The sequence below is a fragment of the Neophocaena asiaeorientalis genome, unplaced genomic scaffold, assembly GCF_003031525.2.
Source record: "Neophocaena asiaeorientalis asiaeorientalis breed wild unplaced genomic scaffold, Neophocaena_asiaeorientalis_V1.1 scaffold138, whole genome shotgun sequence".
Lineage (NCBI taxonomy): Eukaryota > Metazoa > Chordata > Mammalia > Artiodactyla > Phocoenidae > Neophocaena > Neophocaena asiaeorientalis.
This window is the reverse complement of record NW_020172632.1, coordinates 4,091,510-4,110,999: the sequence shown is the minus strand read 5'-3', so window position 1 is coordinate 4,110,999 and position 19,490 is coordinate 4,091,510. Positions and strand designations below refer to the sequence as shown.

The 19,490-nt window shown below is 36.7% G+C and overlaps 1 protein-coding gene across 3 annotated transcripts in view; it reads left to right on the top strand.

The window, feature by feature from the left end:
- EPS15 (epidermal growth factor receptor pathway substrate 15) overlaps nt 1–19,490 on the top strand; it is a 160,685-nt gene that overhangs the window by 22,891 nt on the left and 118,304 nt on the right. For 2 of the 3 annotated variants that reach the window (XM_024739269.1, XM_024739267.1), the window contains exons 2-4: nt 11,662–11,703; nt 14,934–15,023; nt 15,915–15,962. In XM_024739269.1, coding sequence (XP_024595037.1) covers nt 11,662–11,703; nt 14,934–15,023; nt 15,915–15,962 — 180 coding nt within the window. The remainder of the gene's footprint in view (nt 1–11,661; nt 11,704–14,933; nt 15,024–15,914; nt 15,963–19,490) is intronic. The other variant, XM_024739268.1, reaches the window with a different exon arrangement.

The following is a 19,490-nucleotide window of genomic DNA, read 5'->3' as shown; positions in this document are numbered from 1 at the left end:
AGTTTTATTCATTCTTACGTCAGAACTTTTTCGTGCAAGTAATAGGAAATGGCAGTTCTAATTGTCTTAAGTGGAAAGGAAGTATGTTAGTTTATGTAATTGATAGGTCCAGGAGTAGAGCTGGCTTCAGATGTGTTAGCATCACAGTGATACCACTACTCAGTTTTTCCTTCATATCTTGTCTCCAGTCTCAGGTAGGCTTTCCCATTATAGCAGTAAAATGAGCACTAAAACTTCAGGTTTGTATACTTTATAACTCCAAATCTGTTGGAAAAGAGAGCCTCTTTTCTGGTAGCTCCCACAAAAGAACTGTGATTTTCTCTGATTGGACTCAAGTCACATTTCTACTTGGAATAGTTGTTATGGAAAGTGGGTTGAAGAGTAGGTTTGGGGCTTCCCTGGTGGCGTAGTGGTTGAGAGTCTGCCTGCCGATGCAGGGGACACGGGTTCGTGCCCTGGTCCGGGAAGATCCCACATGCCATGGAGCGGCTGGGTCCGTGAGCCATGGCCGCTGAGCCTGTGCGTCCAGAGCCTGTGCTCCACAATGGGAGAGGCCACAACAGTGAGAGGCCCACGTACCGCAAAAAAAAAAAAAAAAAAAAAAAAAAAAAAAGTAGGTTTGGCAGAAAAATTTGAGGTTACTGACTGTTACGGGTTGAATTATGTCCCCCCTCCCCCAATTTATATGTTGAAGTCCTAACCTCCCAGTACCTCAGAATGTGACTTTATTTGGAAATACAGTTGTTATAGATATAATTAGTTAAAATGAGGTCATACTGGAGCAGGGTGGGCTGCTAATCCAAAATCACTGATGTCCACATCAAAAGGAGAAATTTGGACACAGACACACACACAGGGAGAATGTCATGTGGAGATTGGAGTTAAGCTGTCACATGCCAAGGAACTACCAGAAATAGGAGAGAAGACTGGAGCAGATCCTTCCCTAGTACCTTCAGAGGGAGCTTGGCCCTGCCAGCATCTTGTTTTTGGACTTCTGGCCTCCGGACCGTGAGACAATAGATTTCTGTTCTCCAGAGCCACTGTTTGTGGTACCTTTTTATGGTAGCCCTAGCAAACTACTAACACAGTGATCACGAATTTATGGTTAAACCAGTGTGTCCTGTTGAGTGACATTTTTAGCGGCAGCCTTAAAGAAGGAGGATAGTTGGGTTCATCCAGGTTTGGAGTCTTGCTATCCTGGTGTGTTCTTAAAGAGGAACAAGGGAATTTAGGTTACTGACCAGAGGCTTATTGATATGATGCACCGTAAAATATAAACTGAATGATGAGGAAAGTAAAGCAAAGAGACGGTCCGCTCTGATGGATCACAGTCGAAATAAAAGGCTCCATGGATAAGAGGCCTTATAAAGGTCAAAGGATGATAATTTGAAAGAGGTTATAGTTGGAGAACAAGATGCTTGAAATAGTGATTTGAGATATAGAGCAGTTTTGGATAACGGTAAAAGGGCCAGGAGTGATGTTACTATGAGAGTAACAGGATGACTGGGCCATAATATATCCACGTTGGTGGTACATTGTATAACTCTGTTTTGGAGAGACCACTGGTGTTAAGGACGTCAAGGAAGTAAGTAACCAGGTTGTTGGATGGGTTGTCCAAATCCGTGGTGAAGTCATTCAGTTTGATGGAGGTTTAGGGTGGAGAGGAAGACAATGAGCCATGTGCCAAAGCCTTAGATGAGTGAAGTAGAGAGACCAGGAGGTTAAAATATAACAGTGATAAGGAAAGGGAGACAGTAATTTTGCTGAAACGAGAAGAGCCTCAAAAGAGTAGAGCTTTATTTTTTCTTTGTTTTTAAAACAGATAATATGAACAAGCTGTACAGGTGGGCAAAGAGGGTTTTAATCCCATTTCTAGAACCTGAGATAGGCAGGAGGTTAAAACTGGACAGCAACCATTTGAGAGGGCTTCAAGGGAGGTGAGAGATTATTTCATTTAGAGCAGGGGGTTGGAGGTAACATTCTGAGAAAAGACTGTCAGGCTTTCTCTTCAGGAGAGGACCAGCTGTTATTTCACGTAGGGAGGTGGAGGGAACATTCTCAGAAGAGGTTGAGGAAAAAGGGACTTGCTTACTTCTGTGCCAGACTGGTAAAGCCCTTGAGAGCAAGGAATGTGTAATTCATCACTGTGCCTGTCTCAATCTTTGCAAGTAATAGGTTGTCAATAAATGTTGAATCAATTAATTTATACTCCCAGCAATATTTGAGAATTTACTGTAAGAAGGAATTTCACTAATGATCATTTATTCAACTCATATTTTTTGAGGGCTGTAGGTATTGCAGATTTGGTGGTGAGCAAGATAGATGTGATTTTCTGCTCTCATGGAACAAATATTATAGTGAGGGCAACAACAACAAGAAAGCAAACAGACAAAATGAAAACAAGTTGTAACAGGTCTCTGAAGGAAACAAGCAAGGCTGAAGTAGAAAATTTTAAAAATGGCCTACTTTATGATGATCCAGAAAAGTCTCTGAGTGGGTAACATTTAAGCTGAGTCCTAAAGAAAATGAAGACACCACCTGTGCTTTTCAGGAACAGAGAATGACATGTGAAAAGACTGAATTGGGACAGAGCTCTTTTAGAAGAACTGAAATATCACAGTGAAGTTAGTGACCTTAAGTGAGTCTGGAGAGGCGAGCAGAGGCTGGATAATGCAGGGACTCAAAGCCACATCAAGGAGTTTGGATTTAATTTTTTGTCAAATGAGAAGCCATTGGGGGGTTTAATCAGAAGAATGTTATATTCTTATTTATATTTACATATACTCTGCAATCTGTATGGAGAGAATAGAGAGAAAAGAATAAAAGCAGAGAGGATGGATTAAAGGTTCTAATAGTCAAGATGAGATATGAACTACGATGTGGAGAGAGGTGGATGAGTTCAACATATGTTTTGGAATTAGAGTTGATAGCATTTGCATATGATAGATTGAAAATTGAGAATGAGGGATATGCTGACTCTTAGGTATTTGGCTTGTGTACCTACATGGTGGTGGGAGAGGAATAGATTTTTGGAGGAAAAAAAAAACAAGTTCTGTTAGATGTTTGGGAGACATCCAAGTGGAGATGTAAAGTAGATAGTATGTAAGTTGAGAGTTCAGAGAAGAGGTCAAAACTAAAGATAGCAATTGATATTCATCAACATAAGTGTAGTATTTGAACCATGGGAATTGATGTGATCATCTGGTTGTCTAGATGTGTAGAAAAAGGACATGAGAGATGAGGTTGTGAATGTCCTTTGTAAAAAGTAGGGACTTCCCCGGTGGTCCAGTGGGTAAGACTCCAAGCTCCCAATGCAGGGGGCCTGGGTTCCATCCCTGGTTGGGGAACCAGATCCCGTATGCATGCTGCAACTAAGAGTTCGCATGCCACAACTAGGATCCCACCTGCTGCAGCTAAGACCCAGTGCAGCCAAAAATAAATAAATTAAAAACAAATATTAAAAAAAGATAAAGTGCTGTAAAATGCAGGAAGTGGTTATTTTGTTTCACTTGTTCCTTATTTGAATTTTTTTAAATCCACATTATTCATGCTTAAAAATAATGCTTCTCCCAGTGATTTCTGTTTATTTTGGACTGGCTAGAATGACTTATGTAGGACTCACTGTCTTCTGATGAGAGACCAAAACTAGTCTTTGTATTCATTCTTTGACACTTTGCCACCCAGATTTTTGGTCAGGTTGAATTGGATTTAACAAAAGCTAGTCCATTGTTGCTTTGAGTTGCTGGTATGGTCTCTTTACACCCATTGTTTTTCAGTAGTATACTGAAAGTCCCTTTAGTTTTTCATGTAAAAAGGGACTTTTTACATGAAAGGGACTTTCATGTCTACTTAAAGTCCCTTTAATCTTTCAATTCTGATAATCTCCAGAGCAAATGTATTCTTGTATTCAGAGTTTGAAAGCTTTCTTTAGAATACTGTTCTTAGAGTGTTCCTAGGTCTTTGCCTGCTAATTGTGTTATCAATTTATAAGGGTTTGTTATGGAACAAGCATGAGGTGTTAGCATGTTTGCAGAATGGAGCATTGCAACTTTTACTAGAATATAAGCTGTTTAGAGGGCAGGAGCCCTGTATGATTTTTGTAACCCCTGATATCTGAGCCTATTATTCTATACTTAGAAGGCATCCAGTACATGATTATTAAATTATTAAATGAGTTAGGATTTATACTGAGCTTAGGGTTTATACTGTTCATTCTCTAAGGGAACTGCTCAGATGGCTGCTTGTGTTTTCTTGGGCTCCTCCCCACCAGCTCTAACGGTGAGGACTGATCAGATGACTTGCTTTTCTCTACCCTCTATACCCAGCTCCTTTTTAAAGTTTATTACTGACTTGCTCTTGACTCTCCAGACAGCTTCTGATTGCTATTTCCTTTGTCAGTTTGGATTGCTGTCGATCACTGTCGCTCCTCTTTATTTTTTCATTCTTGTCTTTTCCTTTTACTGTTTGTTTCCACCCTCTTTTCCTTTGTATTGTGAAATACACAAGTCTTTTTTAGATATCACAATCCTGTCGTCGGAAGGTTTTAGTCTCCTTCCCTGCAAGCCGGTCACATGATGTAAACATACATGTGTCAAAGCACAGGCTCTGCTGGTTGTATTCAGTTGGAACTCTGGTCGTAGGAGTTGCTGTTCCATTATTGGCAGCATGGTTGGGGTGGTGGTGGAGGAACTGAAAGGATGTAGGGCTAGTTCCCCTTCTGGTTCCTCAGATCTCTTGAAAATGGAGTATTAGAAGGCTGAGTTCTAAAGAGCTGAAGTTTTGTGTGTGAATATGTCAAATATACTTGCATGGCAAATTACCCAGAAAATTGTGTGCTTTATAACGCTTATTTATTTTTATGTTCACTAGTACTGAGTTGTTAATCATTTCTTAAATTTTTAGAGAGACTAAAACTAAAAAGATTTTGAGTGGTTTATTTGAAAGAATAAAATCTATTCCTTTGTCTCCTTTTTACTACCTAGACTTCTATATCTGTTTGCCTTTATACACAGTATTCTTTTTGTCTGGATTGCCACCTTCTCTCTACTTCATCATGGGCTTCGACACCGCCTTTTCGTGGGAAGTTGCAAAAAGTAGTACAGAGAGGTCCCATATACCCTTCATCCAGTTGTCCCTAATTGTTGTAACACCTCGTATTCTTATAGTACAAGAGCAAAATCAGGAAATTGACATTAGCACAATTCACACACTTTATTCAAATGTCATCAGATTTATAGATACTTATTTGTGTGTATATGTGTTGTTCTGTGCATATGCAGTGTTTTCATGTGTGGATTCATGTAGCTATAACCATAATTAAGATAACTGTTCCATCCCAAAGATCCTTCATGCTACTCCTTTATATTCATACTCACTCCCCTCTTTATTTATTTATTCTTTGGTTATTCTCTGTATCACAGGACCTTGTGATTAACTGAGAAAAAGATTGACATTTTGTTTTAGAGGATGTCTGTCTATTTTTACCTTTTCCACATTGTACTATAACCATTTACAATAAGCCTGATACTATTTAAAGTTTCAGTTCATTTTGTGCACTATAGAATCATAGACTCTCAAAGTCATATAATCCAGCACCTCCTCCCACCACATAACCCCTGCTAACATGAAACTAAAAGTTTCATGTGAAGCAACTCTTGATACTTGTTTATTAACCTGTGAATTTCCCTAATAACCAGGACCTCTTCTTTCTCCGCCCCCCCTCACTACCTGGTATACTTTGGTGTTAGATTATCTATGTGTTAACTTTTGCTAGATTATGCTGCACTAAGAAACAACCCAAAATATGAGTAGCTTATAATAACAAAGGTTTGTTTATTGCTCACATTATAGGTTCCCTAGTAATCAACTATGGTTCTACTCCACGATTCTTTTTCATTTCAGGATCCAGGTCGAAGGAGCACCCCCTATTTGTGACTTATTGTTCTCTTGGCAGAGAGAAAAGAGCAAGAGCTGGTGGAAACACACAATAGCTCTTAAAGCTTCTACTTGGAACTGGAACGTTCTCATATTTCATTGGCCAAAATAAGTCACATGGCCAAGCCAACAGTAGGGTGTCCACAGAGAGGCACTACAAGTCACATGGCAACAGGCAGGACTGTTAATACTCTTGTAAGAGGAGAATAAATGATTGAGGATTATAATACAACCTATGAGACCTTAGGATGGTATAACTTTTTTTCTTAGTAAAAAAAATTTTTTTCTGCCCTGGGGCAGGCATGTAGCATCTTAGTTCCCCGACCAGGGATTGAACCCTCACCTTGCATTGGAAGCACAAGAGTCTTAACCACTAGACCACCAGGGAAGTCTCCTTAGTAAAATTTGTTATACTTGATTTTTTCTTAATAAAAATAGCAGCCCCACCCTTTTCTTTCCTTGCTTTTTTTTTTTTTTTTTTTTGGTTTTCACTGCATTAGTTAGGATCACAGTGGCTTAAACGAGAGAATTTATCTCTCTCAAGTATCTGTCCAAGTAAGATAAGTGGTATAGGGCTGATATGGCAGCTTCATGATAGTGTCAGAGACTTAATCCCTTTTCTCTATTGCTCTTTTATTCTCAACCATGTTTGCCATCTCTCAGTCTGGGTAGCTGCTCCATGTTTCACCACCAAATCTGCCTTCTGGACAGCTGGAAGAAGGACCGTGAGGTAGAACATGTTCTCCTTCCCTGTAGGTGCACAACCTGGGAGTTGGGCACATTATTTCCTTTCACATTTCATTGAGGGGAACTGGGATTGCAAGAGAGGATGAGAAATATAGCTTTAGGTAGATGTCCAACATGTTCGAGTAAGATTTAGGGGTATTATTACTAAAGAAAGAAGAGAGTAAAGGATATTAGGGAACAATTAGCCATCTCTCTTTAATTCAGTTAATTTAACTCATGAAACCTATGAAGAATAGGTGTTGTTAGCACTTTACAGATAAGGATGCAGGCTTTGCAAAGAGGTGAAATAAGTTGTTCAAGATCATACACCTGAGAAGTAGTGGAATGGGCTTTGAATTTAGGCCTGATACCAAAATGTGAGTGTTTTTTTTTTTTTACAAAACTATATTGGCATTCCAACATCTCTTATTTTCAAGCACCTAACATTTTTTTCAGAGTAGTAATAAGTAGCTATTGACTCTTTAGAAGGAATTCTTCTTACATTTATGAATATTTTACTTTATGACAACTGATAGGTGTTTATGATCTAGCCAATGAATAAATAATTGCTTTAAATTATAATAGTGTTAGAATTTTTAAGTCAGATTTTGATTTTGATAACTTTAGTTTAAAAGTTTTCCTTTAGAAATTAATTTAGTTACTAAAAATTTATATGTAACTTTGCATACTGATGTCAGTATTTTGGATTTTTACATTTTTCTCCAAACTGAAAATAGCTTTATTGTTTTATTCTAATTATAAAAGTAGGAAGTGCTTATTATAAAAAAAGTTTTCAGAGAACACAGAGTAGTATAAAGAAGAATGTAAAAATCATTTATAATTCCATTATACAGAGATAATTACTGTTATCATTTTAGCTATGCCTCTCAAAATTTTTCTCTGTGCATTCATTATGTGTGTTGTGAACGTGTGATGTTTTTTAATCTAAAATGATTATATTTCAGTTAGAAAAAAAAAAGCTAATTTTACCAAGATACACCAAACACACTCTCTTTGATCATCTTACTTGAAGAGTAAATTGGCAATTTGGATGGCTTTTTCCATTCTCACTTAGCTGTATCGTATTAGTATAGTTAATTAGCACAGGCTGTACTTACTTAGTCACTTAGTGAGCTAATGCCTTCTCAAATGTATTTATGTAGTAACCAGTGAGTCTATAATGTGATGATTAATAAGGTACAGTTTGGAGTTCAGAATTTCTTACTATTTATGAATTTTTTTCTGGGTACTAAAAATTCAACTGAATTGTCTTTAAATAACTCTTTGTTATTGATGGAATGTATTTCATTTGCTTTCTCTAGCAAAGTATTTATACCCTTTTCTGGGAGTAGGGTGAATATGTACGTTTTTATTCAAACTGGGACATGTTTGAGAATGAAAGGGACATTACAAATATTTAAAGTTTTATATGTTTTTTGACTTGTTTTTTTTTGGCCATCAAAATGGTTTTATTACATTGGTAGATCAGTAAAATAGTTCTGTTTTCAAAAATAAAATTTTATAAAATATTTGTTCTATAGTACAACAAAATAAAGTCTTTATGTTGATTATGAGAATATTTAAAAACAAAAGCAGAATAGTTATTCTGGGTAATAGTCATATTTTTTGTCAGCTTCTTAGACATATCTGTCTATAATATTGTGTCAGTAATACTTTTCTGAACAATGTCATTTTCCAATGTAGTTTAACTAGTTTTAATTTTTTTCATAAAATTATCTGCAGCATTTTTCAAAGTTACATTTTATGGTGTGTAGTTGTTAACCCTTACAGTTGACTCGTGTCTGTAACCATTGCTATATATATATATATTTTGGCCATGCTGCTTGGCTTGTGGGATCTTAGTTTCCCGACCAGAGACTGAACCCGGGCCTACGGCAGTGAAAGCACCAAGTCCTAACCACTGGACCACCAGGAAATTCCCAGCAGTGCTATCTTTAATTGCTAACATACTCTATATTGTTGTGAACTACTTGGCTACCTCAGGAACAATTTTGCTAAATGGAGAATATTGTTAATTCTAATTTTTTTCTTATTGAAAACTGTAAATTTATCAGCCCCAGTATTTTCACAGGCATTGTCCTTTTGCCTCTATTAAAGGTACTCTTTGACAAATTTTTAATAAGACAAATCTTGTCATATAATTTGTCCCTATTTATGATTATTTGACATGTTCCACTAAATTTAGTTGCTGTGAAATCATAGGGTCTCTGTAATTTCATGTCATTCCAGTACAGAATATACATTTATCCAGTTAAAAATAGGAAGACTTTTGATGGAACTTCTAGAATTCATTACAAAGTATAATGATAGAATTTCAAAATTAAATCTTGTATTCTGTTTGAACTCTCATCATTTAATTTGTTTAGTACTTCCCTTGCTTTTGAGGGATATGTTTCAATGTCTTGGCAAACTTTCTTTCTAATAATTGATATTTTCTAAAAGCTTCAATAGCTGAAGTTTTGTTTTTTGGATTTTTATTCATTAACTTTAATCTTTGATTAAAAATTTCCCACTGATTTTGAACAATATGCAACCAGTCATTAGAGGACTTGTTTTCAAAAAGATTCAATACTGAGACACTTAGGTTGGATCTATAAAGTCAGTCTTTCAAAGATTCCAGCCTTTAAAATCTGATGACAGGTTGCAAGTAGGGAACACATATTGCCATGTTTAAGTATTTTTTTTGTTTTCAATACCATTTTTATACTTAAAATTTAAACCAGGGATATGTGAAAACATTTGTAAATTTTGGCATTTGCAGCTAACTCATTAACAGTGATGCCACTATAGCTCTATGATAAATAGAAGTAACCTTAAAATTTTTATGCAAATTGTCTGTCTATCCATTTTCTAGAGAAATGAAAATTTAGTACTTAATTTTGTATTAAACATATAATTTCTTCTCTTTAGCTCATTGTTCCTGAAAGGGTTTACTGGATTAAAAAAAGAAAAAAAGATTGTCAAACAAAATAAACAGTTGTAGAATTATACCATGAAATAAATGACAAAACAACCTCGAGTTTTTAGACTGTTGACTCCTCACACATACTTCATTTGCGCCTAACCTGTAATTTCTCACTTACTTGGCCGGCTAGTGGCCTGATGGATCTTGCAGGTCATTGCACATGTCACTGTACTGACTGGCACATCAGTCAGTAGCACCAGGAGCCAGCAGAAGCACCAGTGTAAAATATTTCTTGCACAGTCTTGAACGGATGTAAGGAGTTACCTGTCCATGGTTGCTTGTGTCTGAGGATACTTTTCACTGAGTCTTTTGCATGGTGTCCTTGAAAAGGTTTTAGTTATGTTTTATCTGTAAAGAGTCAGGAAAAAAGTGGAATTATCATTAGTCCTCTTTACAATTTCATCACTTGTTCAGTGGTTAGAGCACTTAGACACTACTAGCTTGGCCAGAAGTTAGATGTATATAGTAGAGGTGTACTGAATTCATCCTGATTTATTTTAGTATAGTGATTAATAAAAAATAGTTCATTTAAGAAAGTGAGAAATCTGAGACAAGTGGTAAACTGGATGGGATGCTGAGACAACAGATTGTACTGTCCTGAGCAAACCAGGGCATATGGGAAACAGCATGGTAATGTGAAAGAGGATGGAGCTTAGAGAGAGACAGTCCTGCATTTAAGTCCAGTCTCCGCCATTTAAAAGCTTGGACCTCTCTAAGACTAGGTGTATTAGGGTTCTCCAGAAAAACAGAACCAGCAGGACAGACACACACATACACTGATTTATTACTTTTAAGGAATTGGCTCATGTGATTGTGGAGGCTGGCAAGTCCTAAATCCGCAGGGCAGGCTGGAGACCTAGGGAAGAGTTGATGTTGCAGCTGAGTCTGAAGGCGTTCTGGAGGCAGAATTCCTTCTTTCTTTGGGGGGGTCTCAGTCATTTCTCTCTTAGGGCTTTCAGCTGGCTGGATGAGGCCTACCCACATTATAGAGGATAATCTGCTTTACTCAAAGTTTATGGCTTTAAATGTTAACCACATCTTAAAAAAATACCTTTATAGTAACATGTAGACTGGTGTTTGACCAAACAACTGGGTAGTTAATGGCTCTTGAATCTGTCCCCTTTTCCATCCTTGTTTTCTTTACTTTTAGCATGGCAGTTGAACAAGTTGTCTTCTATAACACTTTATAATCTTATCTGTAATCCTTATCACCATTCAGAACTCCTTACTATTCTCTTCAAGCAGAACTGAGATTTCTGTTGGTTGCATGCATTTTTGCATGCTGTTACCTTTGTATAGAATCACCCTCTCCCCTTCTCCCTTACACCTCAAATTTCTGTACTGATGTCAACCCTATGAAGCCTTCCTGGACTTCCTTCCTGGTTCCAGAACACTCTTCACATTCATGTACAGGCGAACCTGCGCCTTCAAACATCAATACTCCTAAGCTGCCTTTCAGATGAGATAATATATCTGTTCATCAGCTGACCAAGGAACCCTTTGAACTGTGGTATGAATTGAATAGCACTCCCTTCCTGCAAGCATTTCAGAACTGATACCGATATCATCTTTTTGTTCATTAGTTTGTGTATTCATTTGATTATTTTACTCAAGTGGTTTTTGAATTGTATTCATAGGTACCTTGGGCACTTGGGTAGAGGATGAATGCTTAAGGCTTTGGGCTTTTCAGTTCATCTTTAGCCAAATCATTTCACCCCTAATTTGTTATATGTTGGGTTTCTGAGTAAAATTTTACATGAGGAAAAGAGTTCTGATGTCAAAAATAATTTTAAAATTCTTGTTTTATTTCTTGTCTGCCTGATTATTGGTAATCCATGTGGCTGCCTTTATTCAATTTCCCTTCCTGCCCCCAGAAAGAAACAATGCCAAACTTTTTGAAATCAAGGATATTTTAATCGTATTTATCTTTATTTCATATATCTGTTGAATGAATGCAAATATATTAATAGAAGTCATTGAATAGCATTTAATTTCTAATTATTTATTTATTTTAGTTATCAAGTGGGAATCCTCTATATGAAAAATACTATAGACAGGTAAGATGTTTGTTTCTTTGTCTTCTTAGATTGAACATAAAATATACTTTCAACTCCTGATTGTATATATGCAGATTACCATCCAGCTGAATAAATTTGACATTTCTTGTTTTCATTTTCTTGTGCTTTAATCTCCTGCTTTGATTAATGCTTTTAACAAGCTCCCAGAAAAATGAAGGAAAGATAATTAAGCCCAAACACTTAATTGTCTTAAATATCTATCTTAAAAATCCATGTGGCATTAGATATATTCATCCAGATATAAACATCCAAATTAATTTATAAGCTAAATAGAAATGACTTTTATGTTGTTTTTAAGACTTATTAAAGTTTAATTTTCATGAAGTTAAAACCATGACTCTCATACAAATATATAAAATGAACATGTGTCAAGGATTTTTTTTTCAACTCATTAATTATTGGGAGAACCAGTGAGATGTAAAAATGGGAATATGAGTTACAGAGATTTATATTCTCTATCAGAGAAAATTAATTTCATTGGTATGGATAGGAATCATTTGCATTGCTCTCAGGTTTATATAATTTAACCTCTACCCCTACAGAGTGTAAAGTAGCCGAATTGGTAGAAAGTCAAAGGTGCAAACCATAGATCAGATTATCTAATCTCCTGAAAGTGTAGACAGTCTTATTTGCCCATTTCCAAATATCAGATCATTTTTCTTGATAATCTCTTCACCTTGTGATCATAATTACAGAAAAGGCTGGTCTCCTTATACAAATAAACTGGGTAATCTACATATTGCAGCAAGTGTGAATGAACCACTATAGGTCTCCTTGTGTGACTTGCAAATCTAAAGCCATACACTTACTATTTAACAACTTCTAAGGCCAGCTGATTAATTTCTGCTTGAAATTTCTAAAGAATCTCAGATTGTACTTTTTAAAGCCTCTGTTATTTATTCTTCTGTTTTAAGGCTAGGATCCAAACTTTAGAAATTCTCTTCTTCATATTTCACATGCAGTATAAATTTGAGTGCATTTACCTCATCTTGAGGTTTCCCATGTCTGCTAAGTTTTCTAGCCTGCTAAGTGACCTTGCTTTACTGCTTGAGTGACTGGGATCTTACAAACCATGTTGCAGGCCAGTCTTCTTGTGGGGCCTTTGTAGACATTGGTTGTACATAAAGGCAATCCCTGATCCTTAATAGCGCCTTGTTCTGTCTGAATAAAAGAGAATCATTCTCAAATATGGCCTTGTTTTTGTACAATTGGTTTACTCAACTATAACCTGATAAAAAGGAGAATAAATTGTTATTTAACTTATTTGATAACTATATGGCCATACAAAGTAAGGACATTCAGTTAAAGGATTTGTTTTTGATTTCTGAAGGGTCAGTGAGAATCAAATACCATTGAAAACTATTTCATTCAGTTTACAAAAGCAGAGCCTACTAAATTGAGGGATGGATATAGAGTAAGAAAGGGCTTTTCCACATATCCATTAGAAAATAGAATAGTAAAAATACCAACAATATTCCACGTAAATAATCATAATTGAATTTTCCTTAACACTTCATTCAGCCCTGTGTACTTAATTCTTGTTTCCCTGCCTCTTGGGTCAGGAGTCTGCTTTCAAGAGATACATCTACTTCCAGAATGCAGTCCTGGAATTTTGACTTGGTCTACCAGTACAGTCTGAAAGTTGTCTAAGTGATGTCAGCCTGGAAGTCTTTATCCAAAAGTCTACATTTTGAAGTGTTAATAGTTCAGAGTATGTGGTATCGTACTTTCCATGAGGCTCTGAGACTGTCTTTCTTTGTTAACAACACAGATTGTGGCCTTTAGCTTATGGCAGAGCCTTTAGGCAGGCATCAGAGTACAACAGAAACTGCCTGTAGATGACAAAGACTAAATGGCTGTGTTTAATTATTATAATAACCAAAAGAATGGAAGATAGTAAAATTATTTATTGGATTACACTACATAAATATGTCATAAGAGCTTAATATGGGTTTCCCTTTCTCCTCAGTGCCTCTGTTTCTAGGCTATGGGGGGGTAGTTGTTCCTTTTTTATCCCACCCTGGTCAAGGGGTAGGCAAAGAAAAGGAGTTGTGGAGAATTCTAGAGGCAGAGTTCCCAACCCTTTCTGTACCTCCTTGTTACCCCAAATTTGGATTGAGCAATTCTTTCCTTTTTGCTGAGTGCCTGATTTATCCCATGTTCTAGCACTTGAAAGAAAGTATTTCTCTTTTGCTTCTTTCCTGGGATTGGTCTGTCTGGAATGCTTTGTATATGTTTTAGCAAACAATCTTTTAACTAAAGTGGAAAAACAGCTAGCTCACAAATATCCTCGTATCATGTTACTATTCCCATGACTTTTAAAAATTTACTTTTCATTTTTACAAATAGAACTTTAGGAAATCTCTGCGGAAGTGAGAGTCGTTATTTTTTTTGAACTGTTTTTTTTGTTCTTGGTGACCTCATTCTGTCTTAAAGGAAAGTCCCCATCAGTTAAAATGATGTGTTTCCCTTAATGTGCTTTAGGAACTTAGCAGTTTTTAAATTTCTTTAAGTTTATAATGCAGTCACTGCTGGTTTTAAAACTGATATTGCTTTGATTTTTTAAAAAAGTGTTGCAGTTTCTTAAGAGTAAGTATAAAAGCAGAAGTTAATTATTTAAAGATATTTGAAAAAAAACACATAACTGTGCAGCTATTCCCATTTATCAGAAGACCTCTCCAGGAACTATTGCCTTTTCCTCTTTTGCCATTTAAGTTTATTGGAATTTAAATGGCAGCTATAGAAGACTTGGAATCAGAAGACATGTATTAATGTTATGACTCCACTAATCTGTTCTACTTCCTCTGAGCTTCAGGGTTTTTTTGTGTGTGTGTTCTTGTTTGTTTTTGTTTTTTAATGTGGCTGCACTCTGTAGCTTGTGGGATCTATGTTCCCTGACCAGGGATTGAACCCGGGCCCCGGCAGTGAAAGCACTGAGTCCTAGCCACTGGACTGCCAGGGAATTCCCTGAGCTTCAGTTTTATCATGTGTGTAATGGGCATGATAAAAAAACACTTTGTAGATTGACAGTGCTGTCTAGATGGTACTCTTCTCATATGGGTCTCCAATATTCCATGGCCTTTGTTAGTCAAAGGATTCCTGTTCCCTTTTTGAAAAAGTCAGTTCCCAAATTACAGGGAGAAAGGCAGGTAAATAATCATAATTTTGTCTTTATGTTTGTTGTCAGCTTATGGTTTGTATCTTTTCAGGTTGATACAGGCAATACTGGAAGGGTATTGGCTTCTGATGCTGCTGTATTCCTGAAAAAATCAGGACTTCCAGACCTGATACTTGGAAAGGTAGTATTTGTTCATTGTAACTAGATATAATGAATATTAGTGTAGATAAATTGGGTGCAAATTCAGAAAGATAACCATTACAAAACTTAGAAGTTAGAACTATCATGGAGGCGGTTACAGTAATGCAGTGGAGGGAATTTCTGGTGTAGTGATTTACCCTCTTGAAAAGTAAGGTGTTTTTCAGATTTTTAGAAAAAAAATTACTTTTTAGTAGGATGAAATGATGAAGTAATAGTACATTTGAGTGATGTGGGGAGAAACAATGCAGACTGGGAACCTTGCCACCCACTCAGAACTGGCTCTTTCCCTACTTCCTCTATTAGAACTGTCTCTGTGTTTAATATGTGGTAAATAGAGTAGGGAATGAGAGGCTTAGGAAGGAGCACAAAGAGGTGGAAAAGTCCCTCTCTTGGCTTGATCTCCTTACAAATCCTTATATATGATATTGATATGTATTCAAACCCTGAACAATAATCATTATTAATAATCTAATTATTCAAAAATAAACTATTTCAGCTTACCCATAAGAAAGAATATCATCTTAATAAGGATCTAAAATCAAGGTAGCATGTTCTAGTAGAAAGAGTATTGGACTTGGAGTTAGAACCTGGGTTAATAAAAAAGTCATTGGACTGGAAGTTAGAATATGGTCTTCAGTTCTTTCCCTGATGCCTTGGATGTTCTTGAGTAAGTCACTTAACCTCACTGGACCTTAGTATCTTTGTGTAGGGTTGCACTAAGTGATCTTTAAGGTTTCTTTCCACTTTTAATTCTGTGATTCTTAAAGCTGACTACCAAAGAGCATGAGGTTGTAAATTGCAGGGATTTAATTTATCTTTAAGGTGATTTTTGTTAAAATATAGATTGATACTTTTTTTTTCTAAATTTCAGATCTGGGATTTAGCTGACACAGATGGCAAAGGTATCCTGAACAAGCAAGTAAGATTCAGAGATTGACATGAAAAATTTTTGAGTAATTCAGAATAAAAAATAGCCAGCAATTTTTTGTATTTTTAAACTAAAAATTGGTTTTTACCAAAATGAGGGTTTTGCAAGGGCAAGTGTTAGAACAGTGAAAATATTTCCAATCAATAGGCATTAAAATACCTAATTCCCAAAGGTTAGTGTTAGTTTGGTGACATTTAGTTCTCCTGGAGTGTTGTAGTCTGTTTGGGCTGCTGTAATGAAATATCACAAACTGGTTGGCTTGTAAACAGCATAAATTTATTGCTCACAGTTCTGGAGGCTGGAAGTCTGAGATAGGGTGCCAGCATGGTTCTAGTGAGAGCTTTCTTCTAGGTTGCAGACTTCTTTATTCTTACATGGCAGAATGTGCTAGCGATTTCTCTGAATGCTTTTTTGTAAGGCACTTATCCCATTCATGAGGGCTCCATCCTGATGGTTTATGCACTTTCCAGAGGCTCTACCTCCTAATGGCTCTACTATTATTTTTGGGATTTTGAATTTCAATATATGAATTTGGGGGGACACATTCAAACAATAACATGGGATTTATTTTTCTTAGTTATTCAGGGAGACTTTGCTCTTTGTATCTTATTAATTAAGTTTCTTATGTGTACAGGGTTATAAATAAAAGTGGATTTTATTTTATTACTTTTCTTTAAATTTATTTATTTATTTTTGGCTGTGTTGGGTCTTCGTTGCTGTGTGCGGACTTTCTCTTGTGGCAAGCAGGGGCTACTCTTCATTGCGGTGCACAGGCGTCTCATTGCATTGGCTTCTCTTGTGGAGCACGGGCTCTAGTCACACAGTCTTCAGTAGTTGTGGCACGCAGGCTCAGTAGTTGTGGCTCGTGGGCTCTAGAGTGCAGGCTCGGTAGTTGTGGTGCACGGGCTCAGTTGCTCCGTGGCATATGGGTCTTCCTGGACCAGGGCTCGAACCCGTGTCCCTTGCATTGCATTGGCAGGCAGATTCTTAACCACTGCGCTACCAGGGAAGTCCAGAAGGGGATTTTATTATTCATGTGTTAAGATGGTATTGTGTATTTGAAGGGAAGCTCTTGGCTAATCAAACCTGAGTACAGTGTATTCTGGTCTAGGTCTTATCTCTGACATATAAACCAAAAAATGGTTTACAAGCCTGAAGTAAACCTTAGACCAGAAATATGTGAAAGTGGTTGTGGGTATTGGACACCATCAGAGAACTTTAAAGTTCTGCTTGTTGGGGATGGATTTTAGAGTTCTATAGGATTAAACTCAAAGCTTGCTACATGCTAATACATTGGCTGAGCACTACTACTCAAAGCTAATTTTCCCTATGGGGATAGCTGAAGCTAACTCAGAAAAGGGATGGGAAAAATTAGATGAGGGGGTCAGAATACCCAGTCTCTTATTTAAGATTCCAAGGTTAGATTGTGGTCCCCATTGGATCCCTGGGCAGAAGGGCCAGTTTGGTACATTGGAGACATTGGAAAACTAAATTCGCATGGGCATCCAGGGTGCTCTGTACTCAGTCAGCAAATATTTGTTGAGTACCTGTTTTTAGCCAGGTTTTGGCAATACAGAGGTGAACGTGACAGGATGTGGTCCTTATCTTCATGAACTTAACAGTAAAATAAATTCTTCACTGCTGTTCCTAGACTTTGGATGTTTAGTTTGAGTTCTTTGTTATATCCAGGTGGCTGGATTTATGGATTTGAAGTTATAAACTTTGATGTTTGTATTGGAGGAATAGATTTTTTAATTAACATATGAAATTAAGAAAATAAACCAATACTTATTGAGTTTCTATGTGCCAAAAATGATAGTGCTTTCTTCCTATAGTGTGGTTTTAATTTTGTTCCTTATAATACATTGCAAGGTAGATATTAGCCCCCCTTTTAAAGAGTTTTTTTAAACTTGCCCAAGGCCTCACAACCAGTAGCAGAACTAGAATTCAGTGCAATACTATTTCACTTCAGAGCCCGTCCATACTATGGGAGTGGACCTGATTACCTAAGAGTAATTGACTCTCATTAGAATGAGAAGAGAAAAAGGGTTATTTAGAGTTCAGCATTTAAAGGATGGTAGGAGAGATTGATTTCAGCAAAAGATACTTGAAAGGTCAGAGGAGAACTAGGAGAGCTTTATGAAACTATGCTGGTAGAGGAGAGCATCAGGGAGGATCATACAGTCCAGGCTGCCAAAAGAACAAGTAGGGGGTGTTTCCTTGGTGGCGCAGTGGTTAAGAATCTGCCTGCCAATACAGGGAACATGGGTTCGAGCCCTGGTCCAGGAAGAGCCCACATGCTGTGGAGCAACTAAGCCCGTGTGCCACAACTATGGAGCCTGCGCTCTAGAGCCTGGGAGCCAAAACTACTGAGCCCATGTGACACAACTACTGAGCCCACGCACCACAACTACTGAAGCCTGTGCGCCTATAGCCCGTGCTCTGCAGCAAGAGAAGACACTACAATGAGAAGCCTGTGCACCGCAATGAAGAGTAGCCCCTGCCGCCGCGACTAGAGAAAGCCCGCGCACAGCAATGAAGACCCAGTGCAGCCAAAAATAAATAAATTTTTTAAAAAAATTAAAAAATAAAAGAACAAGTAGGATGAAGCTTTTTTAAAAAAAATTTATTTTAGAGTCCTGTATTTGGTAGCTAGGAATTTATTTGTGACGTAGGCAGTTGTTTCTCTAGCTAATGGTAGGAGTTAAAATCAGATTGCATAGAAGCTTGTGTGGTGAATGAAAAGAGAAGGGGTGATCTTGAAATAGCATTTTTTCAAGAAATTTATTAGTGAAGGCAAGGTATTGTAATAAACAGACAACGTGTAAGTTTCTAGGAATAGGTTAAGTATTGAGTAAGAAGGTTGTAGGTGAGAACAGATGTGAGAAAAGCAGTAAAGGGTTGATTGCATCAGCAAGTGTACTGGAGTATTGACAAGTCGCAAGTAATCATAACTGGAGTAAAGGGTTTTGTTATGCTTATTCTCAGACCAGATTTTAACTCAGAACAGCTGAAAACAAGTTGCTTCAGTGTCATTCCACTAATTAAATTTTGGACCGAGGCTTCAAATGCCAAAAACCCAAGGACCTTTGGGAGAGATTTACAAATATTTTGAAGTCAAGCAGTTATATAATTGTTTTAGATGTTGCATAGTTATTCTTTGTAGCTTTTCTGGAATAACAGTGACTGAGTTACTTGAATGATTGGTCTAGTGTTAAAATTTATAATCTTAAATCCAGAGATGCCTTTTGATAACGTTTTATTTATTTTCTTCTGGGTGCTATTTTCTTCTAGACTTTTTTTCAAGATTCTTTTTCTCACTTAAATTATAAAAATCATTTAACGTCTTTAAATATTCTTTGAAACATGATTATTAATTTTGGTATATTTCCAAATATATATATTTATCAGTATATCAGTTTATTTAATTATTTTCCCATTTATATTGATTTTTTTGCTATTTATAATATTAGGAATATCTTTGTACATAGATCTCTTCTTGATTTTAGAGCAAGTTTT